Below are 20,810 nucleotides of genomic sequence, written 5' to 3' on the forward strand. Positions count from 1 at the left end.
TCGGGGAGCAGGGGAGCACTGCAGCCTGGGGCAGGGGGAGGTCTGCTTTGTGCTGTTGGGGCAGGTTGGGAAGGAGGGGCCTCAGAAGCCTGAAACAAGGCTTTCAGATTCATTTAGGCTGTCACATGAGTGAAAGCTGGAAATAAGAGATGCCTAGTTAATTTAAGCATCCAACAGAAGTTGTAAACCAAATAATTAAGATAAAACTCCAGAGTTGTGTTTCAAATTTTGTCTTGTTCCAAGTGTGGAAACATTCAGATTTCATGTGGAGTGTTTAAATTTCCCTTGTTTTACAGAGGAAAAAGGGGCTATGGCAGTTTCAGGCACTCCACAGGACTGTATAGGAAGCAAGTCCCAGCTGAGGTATTGAGGCTTGTCTCCCAGCAGTACCTGCTTCTCCCTGTCAGATGTACAGGATGACAAAATTAAATCCCTGAGGTGCCAGAGAGTAAAAGGTTTTATTGTGGGATAAATTTTACACAACTATAAAATAGCATCTTGGAGATAAATTTACATCAAAAGCCAGTAAAATGTAAGCTTTGGTTGCTATGAAAATGGAACAGAAGCTTTTACATTGACGACTCAAGTTATTTTGAAAGTTTATTTCCAGGAAGCCAACTGGGAGGTAGCATTCTGGGTTTGAATTACTCAGCCTCAGAAGTTATCAGGGCTTGAGATCTGCTTCTATTCCAATTCTTTTTATTTATGAGAGAGATTTTAAATGTGACATTATGGTCATCTGATCACTGTGAGCAGCATGCTGCCTGAGTAGCTGGCTTTAAAGTGGGAAAGGCGAATCACACCCTGCAATGACTGATGCATTTTACTGATCACAGAGGGGCTCTCTCTACTAGAAACCAAAAGCAGAAGGAGGTTAATGCCGCTCAGAATCTACTGACTGTTCTTTTTGCTTCAGATACCAGAAAACAATGCGTTCCAGATTTTCTATGCAGCTTTTACCCTTGATGCTAGGACAGTCAGATATCTCATACTTTGTCTGCATTAGAGTTTACAGCTGCTGATTTCTAGTGAGAGTCCTGTTGTTTGCTTCCTGCCTTCTTTGAAAACTCATTTTACATTTTCACCTCAATTTCCTGACAAGTAAGGTGGAAAATTTTTTGGAGTTCTTTATCTGGGACTGAAGTGCTGTGGAAATACCCATCTAACCAAAATACTTGTGTAAGGACAGTGCATCATGTTGTGTTCGTGGAACTCAGTACCTCCACCTATTCTGCTTGAATTTTTCAGATATAAAGACCAGTGCTTAAGGTATTAGATAAACACTTGATAAAAATCTCCACATGAAATGGTGAAATAAGAGGTTTTGCCCCTGCGAAAATCTTTTAAAAAGCTGTATAATTGCATAGCTGAAATTTAGTTTACTTTTCTTTCTTGCTCTGCTTTTTAAACTAAAATGCAACAGAAGGTATGATGAGCAGATGTAAATTCAGCACAGAAGGCATAGTTCTTTTGAGTTTTATTTTGTTTTACGGAACAAAATCAGAAGAGCTCTGCCTTCCATGCTGAATGGAACAAAACCCATCCATTGAGGCATGCACAACCAAGGAGGATATGCACATTATGTACTCATCTAGGTTTTATTATTTCAAATGCTGTACCAGCATGTTTAAAAAGGAACCCAGTGTTCAAGACAACAGATGAGCTATTGGCCAGCATCACATAGCTGGTCAGCAGCAGAACTCTACCTAGACCTGCATCCCAGGGCACCAAGTTGATCTATTGAACCTGCTTAGTCACTAGTTTAACCTAAAAAATATATATATGTATGTTAGTCATGAGCAGCTTCCCCAAACCACACTGGCCAGACAGGCTGGTGCATGCAGTGCATTTTAAAATAGAGACCGAAACTGATACTACAAAGGATTTCAGGTAGCACCTTGCAATCCCACATCTATATCTTTACCATCCTTCCATCATAGTAGGCAGGAGAATAAAAGCTTTCCCTACACTCTGGGCACTGGGTAACTGTGCAGATCTTTGAACCCAGCCCACGACATTTTCAGGCTGGTTTTCCAGGCTGATGGAAATCCAAGTCCTGGTAGTAAAAAGTAATTGCTTTATTTCTTCTGATGAATGTACGTTGTAGATAACTTCTGGCTACAATGCAGAAACCATTTCAAGGATGTTTTATATTTAAATGTGTGTAGAATTTCAGACATGATGGATAGCCAGACAAAATTTCCTGGTGAACAGAAATTACTGACATGGTACATAAATTCCATCTACATAAACTAAACCACGTTACATCTGTGCAGCATAGCACAGTATATCACAGGTGGGCAAAAACAGTGGAGCTCAGCAGGTCTCCTCTCTTCCTGTGTGCATTCTTTCATGCTCAGTGGGACAGAAAGAAGTCAGAAATGATACAACAGATAGTCTCTCCCTCTTCACTAACATCTGATTAATTAGGCTTCAAGAGAAGTCTGCCCTGAAATCAGGTAACTCTGCAGCTGTCTCCTGCAAGATGTTTTTGCCTCTCTGAATTTGCTCTGCCAGAAGGCTGCTTTGGTAGCCCAGCTGCCTGGCCCAGTGTGCAAAACCCTCTGGTCCTGCAGTGTTTCTCAGCAGCCTCCTGTGTGCTGTCACAGTTGAGTCCTATCCACTTCTGACATTTTAAGTGATGATCGTAATATGTGTTTCTGTAAAGTGTTTAAGAGCGTGTTTCCTTACCTGTGGAAACACAGTAATATTTTATCACCTGCTTTGCAGGAAAAGGTGCCAAAGAATAACAGTCTTTAATATTTTCATATTTCCTTTGCTACTGTTTATTTTCCTGTGTGATGCCTGACTAAAATGTTTGTTTAATGTAGTCGGACAACTCACCTTACCAAGGCAGCACTTAAGCTGATGGAAAAACCTCACATCTGCTGTATTCTTTCTGTGAGTGAATAAACTTTTCCTTATTTCAGAGTAGGATGCTCATATTAAATTACTGGAGGAAGGCAATGACTTTTATGTATTTATAGTCTTATTTATTTATTAATCTGCTTCATAATTTACCCCATTTCCAAAAGAAAGAAAGATGTTTAATGAGGACTTTTATTACTTGCAAAAGCTTTTACTTTCCTGTGAAAGCCTTATGAAAATACTAGTAATAATGTGGAAATTTCTCATTTGGTCTGTTTCTGTTAATTATTCCTCTCTTTCTTCTTGGGGGAAAATCCAACATAAAAAACTCCCATCATAAATATTACTCATAAGGCGTGAGTGTTTTGATAGTGGAACTGCTGATCATTTCCATGAAATGTGAGGCACAGTTGGGATTTGGTTGGGGAAGGGGAGATTGTTTATTCACCCCTGGTGAGGCTTCATCCCCAGGGACACAATTTACGCCCACAAATTTGCAGTGAGTCTAATGATGTGTTGCAAATGGTATGAAAAAGGAAGAGGTAACATCAACAAAGCAGAAAGGATGTTGAAAATAAGTATATACCACTGAAGTGCTACCAGCTACAGTTGCTTTGTGTTACACTATGCCAGACAGTCATCTGCAAATTGGCACTTTATTTTTCCTGGGCCAATACAAACCCCCCTGAATTCAGGGCAAGGACTCCCTTCTGCAGTAGGCTCATCATGCATTTTGACTGAGACGTGTCTGCTGAAACTCCCCCAAGGAATATCTGAAGTAGAATTCATGGCTCTGATATAACTTGTGTTTACTGGTTAGAAATTTAGCTTGATTCATCAAACTCCTTCATCATGCAATACCAGCAAAGCACTTAAACTTATGCTAAATCCATACTCATGGACAAACTCTAGACATTTGTGTCTTGGAGTAAGTTTTTTTCTGAAAATTATATTTACAAAGCTGGTAATTAATTTAGTACCTGTTATTCCATGTCACTGAAGGGGACACTGATTTGGATTTAATTCCTATGATCAGCTAAAACAATAGGGCAATCCACTTTGCTGCTGCTCCTTGTCATGAAGATGTCCACCAGCACTCAATAATTCTTTAATATGGCAATATTGACGAGGAGAAAATTCCTACAGAATCTTCATGGATCTGGGAAGGAAATGCTGGCCTTTCTTAAGGAAACCTAGTGGCACAAGAGACTGCTTTCTGCTTAGTGCAAAGGTCAGGTCTATTTAAAGTGAGCTTTAAAAGTAGTAGATTATGTTTATGAAGTACAAAGTGGTATAAAGTCCACTTTCTTATGAATCAAAGCCACTCCAGTTGAAAGAAGGTTCACCTTTTTCAAAGGATGGGTGAGTCAGATGTTGAATTTCATAAGGCTTCCTCAAGAAAGAATCAGCACCAGGTCCCAGTTCAGAAGGGCACTTAAACTGACCTCCATGTAGCTACCCACAGGCTAGACCCCTGTCTGGCAAAGCAGGGTAATCCCATAGAGCTCAGGCAGGAACCACAGGGTGGAGATACTGAATTGCTGCGGACAGTGTCCATCCTGGCCATTCCTTATGGACTGAGCTCCACCTACAGCAGACCCTTCTGTGTCCCTCTTGCAGGGTAAGAGCAGACACTTTCCATAACCAAAGTCTGGACGCTGGCAGAAATCCCAGCATCACAGCCATCTGCCACGGTATGTGAGAGCTTAAGCTGGAGATGAATTTTTCTACCTAAGGGACAGTTTTATCATTTGAAGATGGTGGGAGTTGTTCCAAAGTAACTTTGGGCAGGATTAAGCCTGTGGACATTTCAGTTTTCCATCACGCATGCCACTTCATCTGCACATGCTTCATCACAAGTGTAAATTAGTGTTTTTCGCACTCCCCAACAAAGCATCTATTGTTTGCAAAGCACCTGGGTATAATTGTTGAATAACTTTTTATTTTTGCCTTTAGCCTCTATTCTGCTTTCTCAAACACAGCTGACTGATTTTCTTGTATAGTTCTGATCTTCCTGCAACGGTAGTACCAAGCAGATTGGAGAAGCTCGTCCGTAACAATTGCAGCTGTTTCTGCCTATTCATGTCCATCATGGTTATACATTAACTGCTGTGTTTGCATTCTAAATTCAAGTGTAAACTTAAGCAGACCCCAAAGTCAATGTTTATATCTTGTAAACCTCTAAACATCAACATTTTATCTAATGTGTCTGTGCATGTGTGGAAGCACATGTTCCTGCATTAGTCATCCTTGATACAAAGCAGTTCCTTCTGTTTGATGTTTTAAACAATAAGTTATACGATATTTCCAAGATTGCTGTTGGCAATAATTACCGGTAGAAAATATGTTTTCCTCATAGGAAATTACAGTGCTGTTTGGTATTATTAGTTCTTACCACTGTTTTCTGACTCCTTCAGAGGAATGACAGAGATTGCTTCCTCAAGAGCAAAGGATAAACTGGAAATGAAACTAATGTTACACTTCACTGAAGAACCTTACTGTAAGACAGGCACCTTACCAGTAAAAAAATGTGATCAGATTGTAGTATATTTCTTGAGGTAAACTTATTTTCAAAAATTCAGTCAACTATTTGCAGGTCATTTTGATACAAATGCAGCATTTATTCTTTACTTTGCAATTTAAGCAACTTTGCTTTAGAGTTTAAAGGACTTTTCAAAGAGTTGTATTGCAGCATGTCGAAGTTCAGATGAACTGTGCAGCACATGAAAATCACCAACACACAGAGTGGTTTGTTTTGGAAAGAACATTAAAGATGATCCAGTTCTGACCCCCTTGCTGTGGGCAGGGACACTTTCCACTAGAAAAGGCTGCTCAAAGCCCCATCCAACCTGGCCTTGAACACTTCCAGGGATGAGGCACCCACAGCTTCCCTGGGCAACCCATTCCAGTGTTTCACCACCCTCAGAGTAATAAATTTGTTCCTAATATCTAATCTAAACTTGCTCTCTGTTGATTTAAAACCATTCCATCTTGTCCTATTACTCCACACCCTTGTAAAAGTCCCTGTCAGCTCTCTTACAGCCCCATTAGGTACTGGAATGTGCCATAAGATCTCCCAGAGCCTTTACTTCTCCAGTCTGAACAGTCCCAGCTCTGTTCATGGGAGAGTCTTTGGCAATAATCATCCCATTGAAGTCAAATTATTTTATTCTTGTTCCCTCTGCATGTAGTTCCTCGGAAGCACAAGCAAAACTCTGTGTGCATATCTGCAACTCAATGTTCAGCAGTAACAATTTAGAAATAAACTGTAAAATCTGTGAAGCAGAAATGTTATTTTTCCTGATAGCCTAAGTAGCCTCTGAGATGCTGAAGCCAACTTGACACAGACCTTTTGCACTCCCATGCAGTATAACTCTTTCTTAGATACAAAAAGAAAAAAAAAAAAAGATCCAGTCAGGCATGTGGGACTCTTTCCTTTGGCTACAATTACTGGCAAATTATCAATTTAGTTTTGTATTGTCCAATTTACCTTTACAGAGGCCAGGAGTGGGAATGTAGAGTTGTCATTGTGCATATTTAAAAATATTTCTGAAACATTTTGTGATAACGGATTATTGTGAAATTATCCTGCTGAGGCAGATTTGCTAAGGCAGGCATGAATGAAATGTTCTGGAAGAAAGAGACTAAGAATTTGTGGAGGTTTTGTGGAAGTCTCTTGTGTGACAGAAGAAAGCATCACTTCAGGCTTTTCCATGTCATTGCTGCCAGCACCTGACAAAAGATGTCCCCAGTCTCTGCGTGGTCCTTAGCCAACACAAACAACAGTCTGAAGTAATAGCAGTAATAGAAATTAAATGGCAAATGGTGAAATAGAAGATTCATTCTGTGAAAAAACCTGACAGTAAATGATAGTTTTGTAAGGCAGAGCATCACAAGTGTCCTGGGAAGCTGCAGTGTCAATATGGGAAAGAAAGATGTATGGAAAAAAATTGTAGAGAGTGAGAGACTAATGACAGGGTAATGAGGTTTTTCACAGGGCATAAGGCTTGGCTATTAAAATCACTCTGCTTCCTCAAAAGAATATTTTCAAGTGTGCACAGTGGTTGGAGCACTTTCAAGCAGACCAGTGTCATGGGAGCTTTGGCTTCCTTAGCCATGAAAAGGTGATTAACATTGAAACATTTAGTTTCAAAAGGATGCTTGATGATGACTTCAAGGGAAAAGATAAAAAATCCCTCTGTATATCACTGTGAGCAAATTTGTGCTTATGAATGATGTGAAATTATGGTGGAGAAAGAAAATCATAAGGGAGAAAAGGACTACTGGACGGTGGTAGATGTGGCAGGTGATGTGCAGGTCATGTAACTTTCTAAAGCATGGAAAATAAAATCATGTTGCAAACCTCTAAAAAACATCAAAATTATTAGTTAATTGTCTTAACAGACACAGGTGAGAGAACTGACAGGGCTGGAATATCAATATAAAGGGACCTAACACTCTTGGAAAGAAGAGCGGGGAGAAAGGAGGAGGATGGATGTGCTTGTCTTTGCATTCACATATTAAAGACAAGAGAGCTGTTGAATATTACATCCACCAGAGCATGACAGATAGATTTAAGGGACTTCTAAGAAAATTTGGAGCTATCCGAAGTGCAATATGTAATATGGTTGATGGTTGTGGAGGAGAGAATCCACAACACATACTGTTCAGCTACTTCTCACAGTGCATTGCTTTACATATATATTTATATATATATAAATATATATATATAATATATATATGTAATAGAGCAGAAAAAGCAATTGGCAGAAATTGTATGGCAGTTTCATACAGAGCATTTGAAGATGAGGCAGATTGGCTTCATATTTTCACAAAAGGGTAACACCTGTGCTAGAACAGAAATACTTAACACATTTACAACATAATGCTCTATTCATTCACTAATCCACTTAAAATCCTGCCGTAGTCAGTGGAGAAATAGGTAACACTTGTCTAATCTGTCTTGGTCAGTACTTAAGGGTGAGATGAACCATGTATTTTTGTCTGACTTTGAAGAAAGAAAAATTAAGCATTAGATACCCACATTTAAACAGGTGAATCCTATGACAGGTATAAAATAGAGTTGTTTAGACTGAACAGGAGACAGCTGAAGAACATAGAAAGAGTTTTCAAGTGAAGGGCAGTAATTTAACTTACATGTCCATGGTAGATGAGGTAATATATAATGGAGTGCCTTGCAACAAAAGTGATTCAGATTAGATTTTAGTTAATGATATGAGCAGAATTGTAGATGGGATTTCCTATGAAGATAATGAAACTTTCATCCTGAGTGCTTCCTAATGACAGGATGCATAAGTACCTGCTGAAAATAACATAGTACCATTTATTCATCCTAAGAAAAAGACGCCAGTGGAGATCCCTTCCAGCCCTGTCGTGTCATACATGCTGATTTAATAGACAAGAGTAGCACTGAGAATTTCAGAACCCTCAATGAGGGACAGTTTACCGCAGAAGAACCAAGCAAAACAGGTGAACAGATGCAACATAGAATGATTGAGGAAACCCAAATAAAGGTGAAACATGCCTAATGTCAGATATTAGTTAAAAGCAAATCTGAAAGTTCATAATGTGACTGAATTCTGGTATGGTTTTAGCCTTCTCCAATTAGCGTTCTCTAAGTATTCGGGCTCAGTTGAGTTAGCACTGCCATGCTTCATCTCCATAAGCAGTTTGGGTAGGGGAAAAATCTAATTCTGTGGAAACAAGCCATTCTATTCCACTTGGCCTCAGGGCCTCAGAGTAGTTTCTGGCTCCATTTCATACACTGATGCACATATAGCCTACATTTGTACCTGCAAAAGCAACAACAGTTTGACTGTTGAAAACAGACTGTGGACGTTTGACTTCACAGTTGTCAAAGCAGAAGCTGAGAAAGTGCATTTTGTGTTGGCAGAAGAGTAAGATAGACTAGGAAAGGCTTTTTACAAAGCTGTTGATCAGTGAAGGGACAAAGTACTATCAGAAGCAAGCCAATACGGAAATATGTGCTTTACAGCCTGGCATTTATGGAACAATTCCCTAGATTTTTATATAACAAGTGAGTACTTGATGAAGGTACAGTGAAAGGCATCATCATTTTCCAAACCATCAAGCTACATGTGAGAGAACTATACTATGCACTGTGTTTAAGAACAAACCTGTAAGTCTCTCATGTCAGAGAAGGGCAAATTAACAGAGCTTTGCTCAGCCTTCTATGTAAGAAATTTGGAATAACTAAGTAAATTGTAACCACTCTTCAATTTTTTATTTCAAATCTAGTAGAACTGATGTTCAGTACTTGTAATGATACGCTAAACAAGAATGTGGGGTTTTTAAGAAATAGTGACAAATATTGGTGAAAAATTAGCTCAAAATTGGATGAATATAAACACCATCATACTGAGAGATATACTGTTGACTTACACAGGAAATAATAGTTGGAAGTGAGGTACAAAGTCCATCTTGCCTGGTCTCTCACTTCCAACAATAGTCAGAACAAAATGCTTCCAAGAAATAGGCAAAAATTCTGCAGTAGAAAAGTCTGCCTGTTAGTAAAGGCATTGCTCTTTGAGGTAAAGGCTTAAAGACCTGAGGCTTTTGTAGTTACAGTATGTAGCTCTAAATTTTAGTATGTTAAGAGAATTCTGAATATTTTTTGACTTCCAGTGTCTTTGTCCTCTCTTGCTAATTTCTTGGCCCTGAGAGGTTTTTACTGTAATGGGTTGATGTAAAATTGCTTTCCTTTCACATGTTATTCTACTTCTTAATATTCCTTTATATTACAAATTATTTCCAAACATTTTTTTAATAACTCAAGCGTTCTCTTCTAGGCCTGGTTGCACATCAGGTGGCTTTTAATCAATAGTGAGCTGTCTTTCATTAAAAGACAACCTCAAACACAAGGGAGGACAGAGACCAGCTGCAAAATACTGTTTTACTGAAGAATAAAGGAATTAACTGAGTGACATTCAACAAAATAAAGCAAATGGAATACATAAGAATTTTATATTTTTTAAGTATGTGAAGAATAGGGTCCCTATAGATGGGGAGCAGAATCGAGGGAGCCAGAAGTAGTGGGTGGGTGAGCATGGCCAGGAAGGGTCATAAAACTTGTGCTGCAGAGTCTCAGAATACCCTACAGAAGTACTGAGAATACCCACAGCCTGCACCACAGTCACAGGGGGATCACTGATCTCTTGCAAACCCCTTCAGTTCTTTATTCATTTCTTGGTGAAAAAGACGATGTCTTAGTATGTGTGACCTTCACAAAACAGTGTAAGGTGTCTCTCTACTCTCTGTATTTGTCTGCTTGGGGGGTTGATTGATCTGAGTAGTGGCACCAGATGTGCATTTGAGAAGCATCATGAAGGCAGGGCCATGCTCTTCTTTTCCTCTGGATTTGTCCACTCTGGAAACTGTTACAGTATGTTCTTCCAAGATTGATGCTGCTGGAACTGTACCATCTGGACCTTGAAGTAAAAATTTGGCTTTGTCTTTCTCCCCGTATCCATTGCAGAGCATGGCTCCTACTAATTTGTAAAATAGAACAATATTTTGATGTGTAGGACTTAATAAATTTACACCTACAGCCACAATCTTGTTGATAGAGTCAACATAATCTAAAGCCAGCAGCAGTAGGGAAATGAAGTGAGCTCGGGTAACCCTTTGTAGTTTTATGTTTGTCTGATGAACAAGCTATTAAAGAATGTGTGCGTGCATCCATTAAGTTGTCTAGATTGGGGCTATCTTCACAACCACTCATTTTTGTTGGAAAAGGAACTATTTGGATGATTTCCTGAAAACTATTAGCCAATGAAGTTGAAAAGGATTTTTTTCATTTGTTATTGTCCCTTGTTTCATTAGTATGGCATCTCTTTTTGTCTGTTCTTTCTATCACAGTAAATTCATTTCCTTAGCCCAGAAAAGAACACAGTATCATTTTTATGTAATTCATGTACAGGCAAATTTATAGTTATGTATAAATTATATAATTTATACATAAATAATATTTAAGTAATAAAATAATATTTATGTAATTAATATACACAGCAAACCACACAGAATGAACTCTAGTCATTCACTAGAACACAGAGCTATTTTTCAATTAATCTAGGACATGTATATCTCTGAAAGTTTATCAGGATTAAGTCAGAAATACATAACCTTTTGTATTCTGTGGATACGTGCACAGTGTTTAAGTAATTTTTTCAAGAGTTCTTTCCATAAAGACATAGTTCCAGATCATCTCGAATGTTCTCAGACAACATAGTGTGACCCCTCAGTTTTTAATGTGAGTTTATGATTAATTTAGCCCTAATCTAATCTTTTTTTTGCAAATAAGCAGGCAAATCTTCTTTGGATATTCAATAATCAAGCAAGAATTTTAAAGGCTTGAGGAAAAACACATATTTTTGTCCAAGTACAGGAAATCTCTGTATTGCTTCAAGAATCAAGTATAAGGTTTATCTGTCCTGAGTAAGAAATGTGTTTCTTCCCTGAAATTTGCACAACTTCCCAAGTTCTAGCATAGATCTCTTGTTACCCAGAGAATCAGCAGACAAGAAATTAATTTTGACTATTGTTCTAAAATCTTTAGAAAACAATTATAATAATTCTAGGCATGCATTTCTTTAAAAAAGGAAGTTTTCTATTTCACACATGGTTTGCTTGGCTACACTGTGGCTGTATCAATGTGTTTGAAGTTTAGCTCAATAGATATAGGTATCCGTCTAACAACTGGCTGCTTGAATTGGAGATTAAATAACCCAAAGCATTGAAAAGCTTGATTGATTTCAGTCATTATTGTTTGTGAAAACTAATAATTTAGCTGAAGGATATTAAGTCCTTGCTGTGACACTTTGGGTTAAAGAGCTACCAATGATATAAAGCACTCTATTCTTTTCTGGATCCTTGATTTGAGTCCAATCAGGGTTCCTCTATCACAAAACCCCCACAAATAAATCAAACACATTTTGGCACAGTTTGTCGTCTCTGCTTAGCAAATGTGTGAGACTGAACTGACATTGATCCTTAATCACCTTTAATCCATGGAGAGGGAATGATCCTACCAGGGCAGGAAAAAGGTCACTGGCAGGATCATGGGGAGAAGCTAAGTTGGCAGTAAATTTCATAAGCCTGACCTGGGAGTAAATGAGGAGCTTCCATTTTCAAGATAATCTGTGTATATAAAAGATCTGCATATGAAATGTTACAAGATTTTAAGAAGGTTAAAAACACAATAAACATGACATTTGTCTGTTTAAACTTTGATTCACTTTTAAGCTCTTAGGCCTAATTGTTTATAATAGTTAATTAACATTAACTTTTTTATTATTATTAAATCTTGGTAACCTGGTTATGAATTACAAGGGGTATCAGCAGTTTGAGATGGAACAGCATGTAATAAAAACACTTTGGGGTTCTACAGCTGTCACCAGTTACCTTGGCCAGTTTCTGTAGTTTTGCAACCACATTTTTTGTTTGTTTTGTTAGAAATAAACCCATATGAAGGAATATTTATAAAGGCCATGATACTGGAAAAATTCATGTTATAAGCTTCACTTTCTGTGCTTTGGATTATCTCACTGACTCAGGCTGACTCATCATGCATCAACCCACTATATGCAAAAGTACACATTTGAAGGAATGGGATTATAACATGAAAATTAAGAACAAAACCCACTCAATTTTGCTTTAGACTGTTAAACTAGATCAACATATTGAATAAGCAAAAAAATGTTTACAAGAAAAGCTGAAGAGCTTCTATACTTCTTTTCCTAGAAATCCTCAAGTGGTTCAAAGCCAAATTGTTAGGAGCCTGTTTCCTAGATAGGAATTGAGAGTACAGGGGCACTGGACTTTTGCCTTCCATGCAAAGGATAAGAAAAAATAATTTTTGTTCCTTTCTTCCAAACTTTTTTCGGGAAAAAACTGCAGTTTATATATCCTCAGCAGATAGAGAGATAGCTTCATAAGTCACATCCCTGTGACAAGATTTAGGATTTAAGTCCAGCCTTGATACTGCAAACCATCCTTGCCCAGTAAAGAGTTTTCAAGCCACTGTGTATGTCACACTCATGTCTGTGAGAACGCCCTCCTCATTTCAGGGTCTGAATATCCAGGTTACCAAAAGAGATAATGTAAGTGGTGTTCATCTCATTTACATATCCCATCACAGCAGCGCTGTGGTTCTTCAGACACTGGCTGTTCTCATGGTTTGTCACTGGTGAAGCCCCTCCTTCAGTCCCTCCTTGCTTTTGGGAGGAAGCTCTTCAAGTGCACAATTTCTCTTAAAGCTCAGGCAACCACAGCGTACACCTTCATTTTATGGCAGGATCAGCTCATTTCAGTTGGACTAAATACCAGTTAGGGACTGGTGGAAGACACCCAAATTTCAAACTACAGGACAGTTCTCATCCTTCAAATATTTAACAGTCACTTCAAACCTTCCTGCTAAAAGCAAAAAGGCAGCACATCATATGCAGAAGTGTGTGGGTGCAGTATTAGGTCCTCCAGGCCTTTGGTGTTGGCTTCACTAACCAGTTCAGAGAAATATTTTAAGTTCAACAAGCACAGTTTTCTCACAGAGGCATGTTTTGACTTTGGGTACTTTCAGACTAACATTTGGCTCTGTTTTTGAGGTTTTCTTCATCAGATAGCTGTGAAGACTTTCTTACTTGATCACTGTAAAAAGTAACAGTAGTGGTGAGTTAAACACTTAAGTTGAGCAGTTCTAAGGGGATATGATGAATTTGGCTCTGTAAATTTCATTATTGACAAAGAAATATATTTTTCAAGGGCTAATTTATAGATATTTTTACACAAAAGTGTTTTTCACTTGCAAGTATTTTTAAGACAGTCTACAAAACACACTTCATTGTCATAGCAGCCTGAAGCATGTTTTTAAAATGAGACAACTGAGACAGAAGAGATTTTTTAGTTTGCACAGGGTCTCAGAGGATTTCAGTGATAGTTCAGAAAAACTCCAAGCCTCTTGACCTTTCGTCCCACAGTCTTATCTTTCACTTTTAATGATTTTTCAGAATACTAATTTCAGTCTTCTTTTACCTTTACTGAACCCTGGATATTCTCTGTTCGGTGATGGTGGTGGATGCCAAACAGATGGAAGCTACACACTCATCCTAGCCCAGCATGGACACTGAGGTCACAGCTCCAGCAGAGCTTCCATACAGCCCATTAAGTGCATTTCCCATGTTTGCATTTTGAGCCACAGTCCTGCAGGTTGCTGGATGTGGTTTATTTTTCTGCAGTGACTGGTTCTGCAGGTTTGGGTGAAACAGCTTCACAGAGGAAGTTCAGCTTGTGGACTCTACATTGCATTTTATATTCTACTTGAAATCATGACAATAAAACCCAATAAATTTTTTTTCCAGGACTCTTGGTAATGATTCTGGGATTCTAGAGATTTCCTGCTAAAGCAAGCATTGGCACTGGTTGGAAATGTTTTGAGACTGTAACACCAGGTAGCAAACACTGGGCAGGTGATCTCACAGGACAACCTTCCTCTTCAAACCTAGTGAAAGATTTCAGATGCCATTCATTTTTTAAGGGTCAGCATCTGGTTGTGCCTAGTTCACAACCTGATTTTCAGAGCTGCTGAAAAGCTCAAAGTAGCAGTCCTTGAGAGCCTTTTGAAATGGCTTTCTAATTGCACACAAAAGAAGTAAGTTCTGAGTTATTTCCTTAGAAAAAGCCGCTTGGTATTTATAAAATAAGGAAACAGAACAAGTTTTTTTGAAAAGGAAAGAACTAAATATTCAAAAAATGCCAAGGTTAGCAGAGTATAGTATTAGGAAATAGCAGAGAGATTTGTCCCTGAACTTGTGACTTAGCTTTTGAGAAAAATAGCTTTTTTGAAGAAGCCCAGATTGACATTCCATAGCAGCCAGAGAGAAGGGTACTGTTCCTGCTTTATAATGGTATAGCTTTAAATGTAGCTTTCCCCAGACATTAAACATCTCACATTAATGTGGATTGGAGGGAAGCAGTGGATTTAGGATATTTTGACTTTAATAAAAATGTTTACAGTGTCTCCCATTATGTTCTAACAAAATTTGGGAAATATGCCTGAAGCACCTACTAGACAGTTGTATGACTGCCTGGAAAATGGGATTCAAGAAGATTTTTGAAACTGGAAAGATGAATCTAGTAGGATTTTGTGACAGTCATATCTTCAATCCTTTAGTATTCAGTAGTTGGTAGGGATGTGACCAGCGGAATACAGCGTGTGTTTGCTGAGGTTACAGAAAGCGCCATGCTAGAATATGCTGCAGATGTGCTGAAGAGGGACAGGATCAAAGTGACCTTCACAAGTTTAAGACAAGTGCTGGGGGGCAAGGAGAGGAGAATGCTGTCATTCCTTAGAGAGCCAAGTTGTTCCGTGCATAAATTTCTTACAAGGATGGTAAATTACTGGTTAAGGAATAGTTGCACAAGAAAAAATAGCGGAAATGTTGCGCGTCACAAGTTGATGTGAGTTAACATGTTGTAAAATGAGGCATGGGACTCATACATATGAAGAGGCACAAGAGCTGAAAGAGCTGCAGCTCTGCTGTTGAAGAGAGAGAGATTCACTGGCATGAGCTGAAGTTCTGCATCAGTAAGATTCAAGAGATGAGCCACTGGTCATATCTACAGGAAACCAAGAAAGAATAGTATCAGATGTAGAGAATGGTGTCCAAAAGGTGAGGTTGATGTAAGTGTAAGGTATCTGGCCTTTGTAGAGATTTGCCCCAAAATTAATTTTATTTACTTTGTTTACAGTTAGAGGAGTTCAGGGCAACACACTTAAAGTGAATGCGTCAAATATGTGTGCAGATCAGTTTCCTGTGGCAGCAAGGTTCATAATTAATTGCATATGACATTAAAAAGTATTTCCTTTTATTGTTTTGTATTTAAATGTTTTGTGCTCTAAGAAGGGGAAAACCAGTGTGCCATGAAGTAGCACGAACGTGATGGCAACAGATCTTTAATTGTACTTCTTTGATTGTTTTCCGCACCATTGTCAGTTTTGCAGAGTCCCTCAGGGGTTGTGGCTGTCAGCATACAGAATAAATGGTTCTTCAGGTGTGGTCACGTGGTGTGATCTGTAGTGGTACTGCAGAATTTTGCATCATCCTCCTCCTACTGTTTAAGAAACTTGGTGTATGGTCTGATTGGACTTCTGAGTTAATGCAGATAGTGAACACCAGTCATCTTGGGGATCTCTGGATTTGATTACATTCTTTGCATTGATTATAAGCTTGTAATGGAAAAAATACTCTGGTTTTCTTCTGCATCTGTCTTGATTTCTTTAATTTGAACTTCATTTGTGCATTGATTTTTTTTCTGTCTTCTCATCGGATCTGTCTCACCACCTGTTCCTCACAAACTGACTAACATCGTGTCCTGTGTAAATGCTGTCAATAAAGGATTATTTATTTACCAGATCATTAAGAAATCAAATACCCATTTGTTTTAATATTGACCTGGACTAGAATCTTTGGCCAGGATTCATTCCACCTCAATTTGGTAATTTAATTCAGATTAAGGTATAAAGGTTTTATCACTGAAAATAGAGTCATCTTGAAAAGCGATTTAATCCATAGCAGAAATTATTATTTTGCCAGGTGTGTTCAATAATTATTTAGAGATTTTAAAACAAAATTTCAAACTGTATTAATTTATTAGGATTTATTTAAATTTTATTATAAATCTAAAATAAATGTTATTTTTTTTAATTGTGGTGACTCTAGACCTTCTTTATTCTTATGAAGACCAGATTATCTAAGCCTATTTTTGTATTTGCTTCCAAACTCCTTATCATATTACAGCCTTCCATTTTATAGATGTTTAATTCCAGCCAAAGTTTGTTGTGTCATATGTGAGAGAGTTTTTTAAAGATCCGTAATTTTTGCCATCTAGTTATGCTTACTTCAGAATTTAAAGACCAGTAAAATCCTATTTTCCTTTGTAAAATCAGGGCAATTAGGTAATATTTTCTACTCCCAAAGCCATAGGACAGAGTGATTCTTGTGTAGCAAGATTGTTATTAACTCAGCAATTCTCAGTTTAGAGTTCTTTCAAACCCTAAATATACTTTCTAGCCCTGATGTATTCTGTGTTCTCTCACCACTGTTGGTACTTCTCGATATCTCACTACTCAAACAGAAATTGTTATCACCAGAAAAAGAATATAGAGAGCAAAAACCTCCTGAATGTAGTGAACAAGAAAGTTGGATGCCATAAAGGAAAGTCATTTATCTTCAAAACAGCATCATTATCTTCTTTAGCTGCTCCCTTAGCCTGTACAAATTCTGTTGTAGGCCTCTTGTTTCTGATATACCTAAGGAATATTTTATTGTTTATTTTTAAATCCTTTAATGTTTGTTCTTGGAAACCTACTTCTGCTCTTTGCAATTTCCTCTTACTTAACGCCTGCTGAAGTTTAAGTTCCTGTTTATTGGTTTCCCTAGGATCATGTTTCCAAAATTTGAAGGATTCCTGTTTGGTTGAAATAGACTCTTGAACCTTGCTGTTCATCCGGTTTAGCTTAATCCTGCCTTCCTGGTTCCCTTTCTTGCAGAGTGCCCAAACCTTCAGAGACATTTCCTTTCGAAGTACTGCCCTTACTGCATTTGCTGTCTTACAGTTTTACTTTTAGTATCTCTGTGACTAATGTCAAGTTACTACATGTGCGAATTTCACTTCAATTCTTATTATTTACTGAAAAAACACACAAGCTACCCAAAAATATGAGCAGAGTGCAGTGAGAACAGGAGGTAGGACAGAGGAACCAGGAAGATGGGAGGTTTTGGAAGCCAGGTTTTGGAATGTACATTGAGTTTCTGTAGGTTCTTTTGTATTAAAAGTCAGACTACGTGGACAGTGTGATTCTTCTGTATCAGAATGTTTAACTTGGTGAATATTTAGGCATCCAGAAAAACCAACCCGCTTTTCAGAAGTGCTTAGTTCCCATTGCTGTCTAACATATAAGGGACATGCCTGAACTCAAGACTTCATAAAATTAATTAGGTGTCCAAATGTTAGACTCAGTCATTTATGTCTCTGAGACAGTGTCTTGCCGATCAACTCAAAATAAATTGCACTAAGCTATTTTTAATACTTTATGTTCAAGAGAGCTAAGGCTTAGACATTTGGTGTCCAGTCTTGACTGGACATGGGCCATCAATTTTCTGAAGGACAACCACATATTTGTAGTTGCCATTGTTTTTATTATTTTTTGTGTTGAATGTTTGAATGACTTGCATAATGATATGTCAATAATTTAATCATCTACTGATTAATAATGCCTTGTAATGTATCTTTTGTATTTAAAACCTAATCTTGAAAACCCTTCATAGGGGATTTTCATGCTGATCTTTACCTTTCTAAAAGCACATAGTGCCAGCTAGTCTTTAAATTCTTTCTCTGGTCAGGAGAGAGAGTCATCAACATGGGCTGATCTAGAAGTCTGTAGGATAGATGGGTAGAATTACAATCATAAAATCCTTTCTCTTTCCATTAATTATGGAATTAATTAATAGGAGGGGAGTTAATTCAGTCTGTATGCCTTTTTAATCATTAGGATAGGTGAGATAAACTCTTCTCTTTCTGTCAGTGGCATTCTTTTCCATGGGATTGTCAAGACGATGACTGCTCTAGTTGCTCTGCTTTTTTGCAGAGTTGTGTCTGTATTGTTCTTTCTAAGAGTTTTGCTATGCATTTACATTATTCCCTGTTTCTTTTTCTGCAGCCAACATCTTGTACATGGCAAGCCAAGAAATGATGAAGGTGGTGGAGAGAGACAGTACAACCATAAAGCAAAATTTAAAGAAGGTAACTGTTTAAGCCTCAGTTTTCAAAGGAAGCCCACATGCATGAGATGTTACACCCAGCTATATTTATGCAAAACTGGAATTTCAGCAGGCTTGATTCTGCTTTTTTTATGAGTGTCGTTCCATGAACTTTGGAGAAGCCGTTAAAGGTGTCACTGATCCTTAAAATGCGTTGATCCACAGCTTTGTAGATGCAGCACTCATCACTGCCAGATTAACCTCTGGTTTGTTTTCCTTGCTAGAGGAGAAGCAGTCTGTGTTCTGGCTGGGCATGAGGTGTGGTTCCCAGTGGGGCCTGTAGTTACCTGGGTTCTGATCACACAGGTGGGGTGTCAGTTATTATCATGGGATTCTGCAGGCTCAATCTTCCATGGCTTCAGAATGGAACAGAGAGGAGTCACCAAAATTATGGCTCCACCATTTCACCCATTGGACTGTAACATAAGAGAAAAGCTCAGAGGCTGGAGCTACTGCTCTATAGGTGAATTAATTAATTTCAGGGATCTTTCTCACACTGAGCTTTCTTGTCTGTGTGGATTTATTGTTGAAAGAGATTCTGTAAAGTTCTTATCTTTCCCAGTCACGGTTCAAGGGCTGGCACAGGCCAAGAACTGTTCTAATTGGAGTTCTGGTGTGGTCACCCTGTGGTCACCATGTTTTGGAGGCTGAGTTAATTTAGTAGTGTGACTATGGTCAGACAATTCCAGATGGGTTATGAGCCAGAAAACTGTCACATTTAATAAACTTCTATTGTGATAGCACCTGTGAAAGTAGATAATCAGGGTAACATATTCTACTATGTCCTTTCCTTCTCTACATTTTTCTGTATCATCCCTGTGTTTTTGCTGGAAAAAGAATGATTCTAGCACTTTGCACTGGAAGAGATTTTCCTCAGAGAATGGTGTTTTCTAGGACAGAGGTCCTAAATCTCTGCAAAATTACTCTGTGCCTTTTAGATAGAAAACGGTATAAAGTTCATTTCATAAAACAGTCTTTCTTTTTGTGACTGAAAATACTTACTTTTTTAGTTGTCCCATTTGCCTTCTCTGCACTTTGAAAGGTATGTTCATATTTTAAAGGAGTTGAAGTAGCACACATTAACAGGGATCCCTGCACTGTACCTGGTATGCCTGGGCTTTCTCATTTTTGTTGCAGAGCACTCAAAGTTCTGCACTTTGTGGGGAATCTCAGTGAAGAGACTGAAGGGCTTATCTTGCAGGCTACAAATACTCCCATTATCTTAAAAAAAACTTCCCATGGGTTGATCCAAAGCCCAGTAAATTCAAGGAAAATGGTTGATTTTATTGACTGAATCACTGCTCTGAGTGTCAGGGAGCTGGAGGGTTTGTCTGTTCCCTGAACCGTGAGCCAAGGCTGACCCCACACAGGCAGTTCCCTCTCCAAGCAGGATGCATTCCCACAGCACCTGAGCAGAGCACAGGAGCAGGGTCCATTAACTGTCCCAGAGAAGGCAAAGCAATGTAAGAGGTCCAGCATCCCTCCAGAGAATCCAGTCAGGAGCAAAAGGGAGACGAGGCTACAACATGGGTCTAAAGTCTATCCAGGAGGGATTACCAAAGACGTGGTGGAAGGGAAGCTGCAGGGTGGGAGCCAACCAGGTGTCAAGCTGTGTACAGTGTAGATCTGGTGTTGCTCTGGGGCACAGGGCCAGGGCTGGAGTCACTCCACAGTGTAGCTTGGGAGGCTGAGACTGAAGAAGGACAGAGCTGGAGACCCCAGAGCCCTGTGCAGGAAGTGTGGGCTGGGGGCCAGGCAAGGCTGGTGAGGGCTGTCAGTGCCCTGAAGGGTGGGACTGCAGGTCCCTGTGTTGGCCAGGGTACAGAGTGAACAGTGCAGGAGCAGGACTCAGGTGCTTGAGGAAATGTTAATCACAAGCACACGTGCTTGAAGTTAAGCAGAAATGCTTTGTTGGGTGGGATGGTGGTGGTGACAATCAGCTGCAGCTCCTGTGACTTCAGGTGGTCGATCGGATGCTTCACATTACAAAAATTCTGATTTCTTGTACTGGATGAAGGCCCACAGCTAACAGTAAAGTTTGCAGGTGTCCTAGTCTGCTCCATCTGTACTTTTGATGACTCTGTCAAT

The 20,810-nt window shown here is 38.8% G+C and overlaps 1 protein-coding gene across 1 annotated transcript in view; it reads left to right on the forward strand.

The window, feature by feature from the left end:
• Nucleotides 1-20,810, forward strand: part of LDAH (lipid droplet associated hydrolase) — a 109,682-nt gene that overhangs the window by 75,503 nt on the left and 13,369 nt on the right. The window contains exon 6 of the mRNA XM_041421902.1: nt 18,623-18,705. Within this exon, the coding sequence (XP_041277836.1) occupies nt 18,623-18,705 (83 nt within the window). The remainder of the gene's footprint in view (nt 1-18,622; nt 18,706-20,810) is intronic.

The sequence above is a fragment of the Onychostruthus taczanowskii genome, unplaced genomic scaffold, assembly GCF_017590055.1.
Source record: "Onychostruthus taczanowskii isolate IOZ18803 unplaced genomic scaffold, ASM1759005v1 scaffold11, whole genome shotgun sequence".
In the NCBI taxonomy this organism is placed as follows: Eukaryota; Metazoa; Chordata; class Aves; order Passeriformes; family Passeridae; genus Onychostruthus; species Onychostruthus taczanowskii.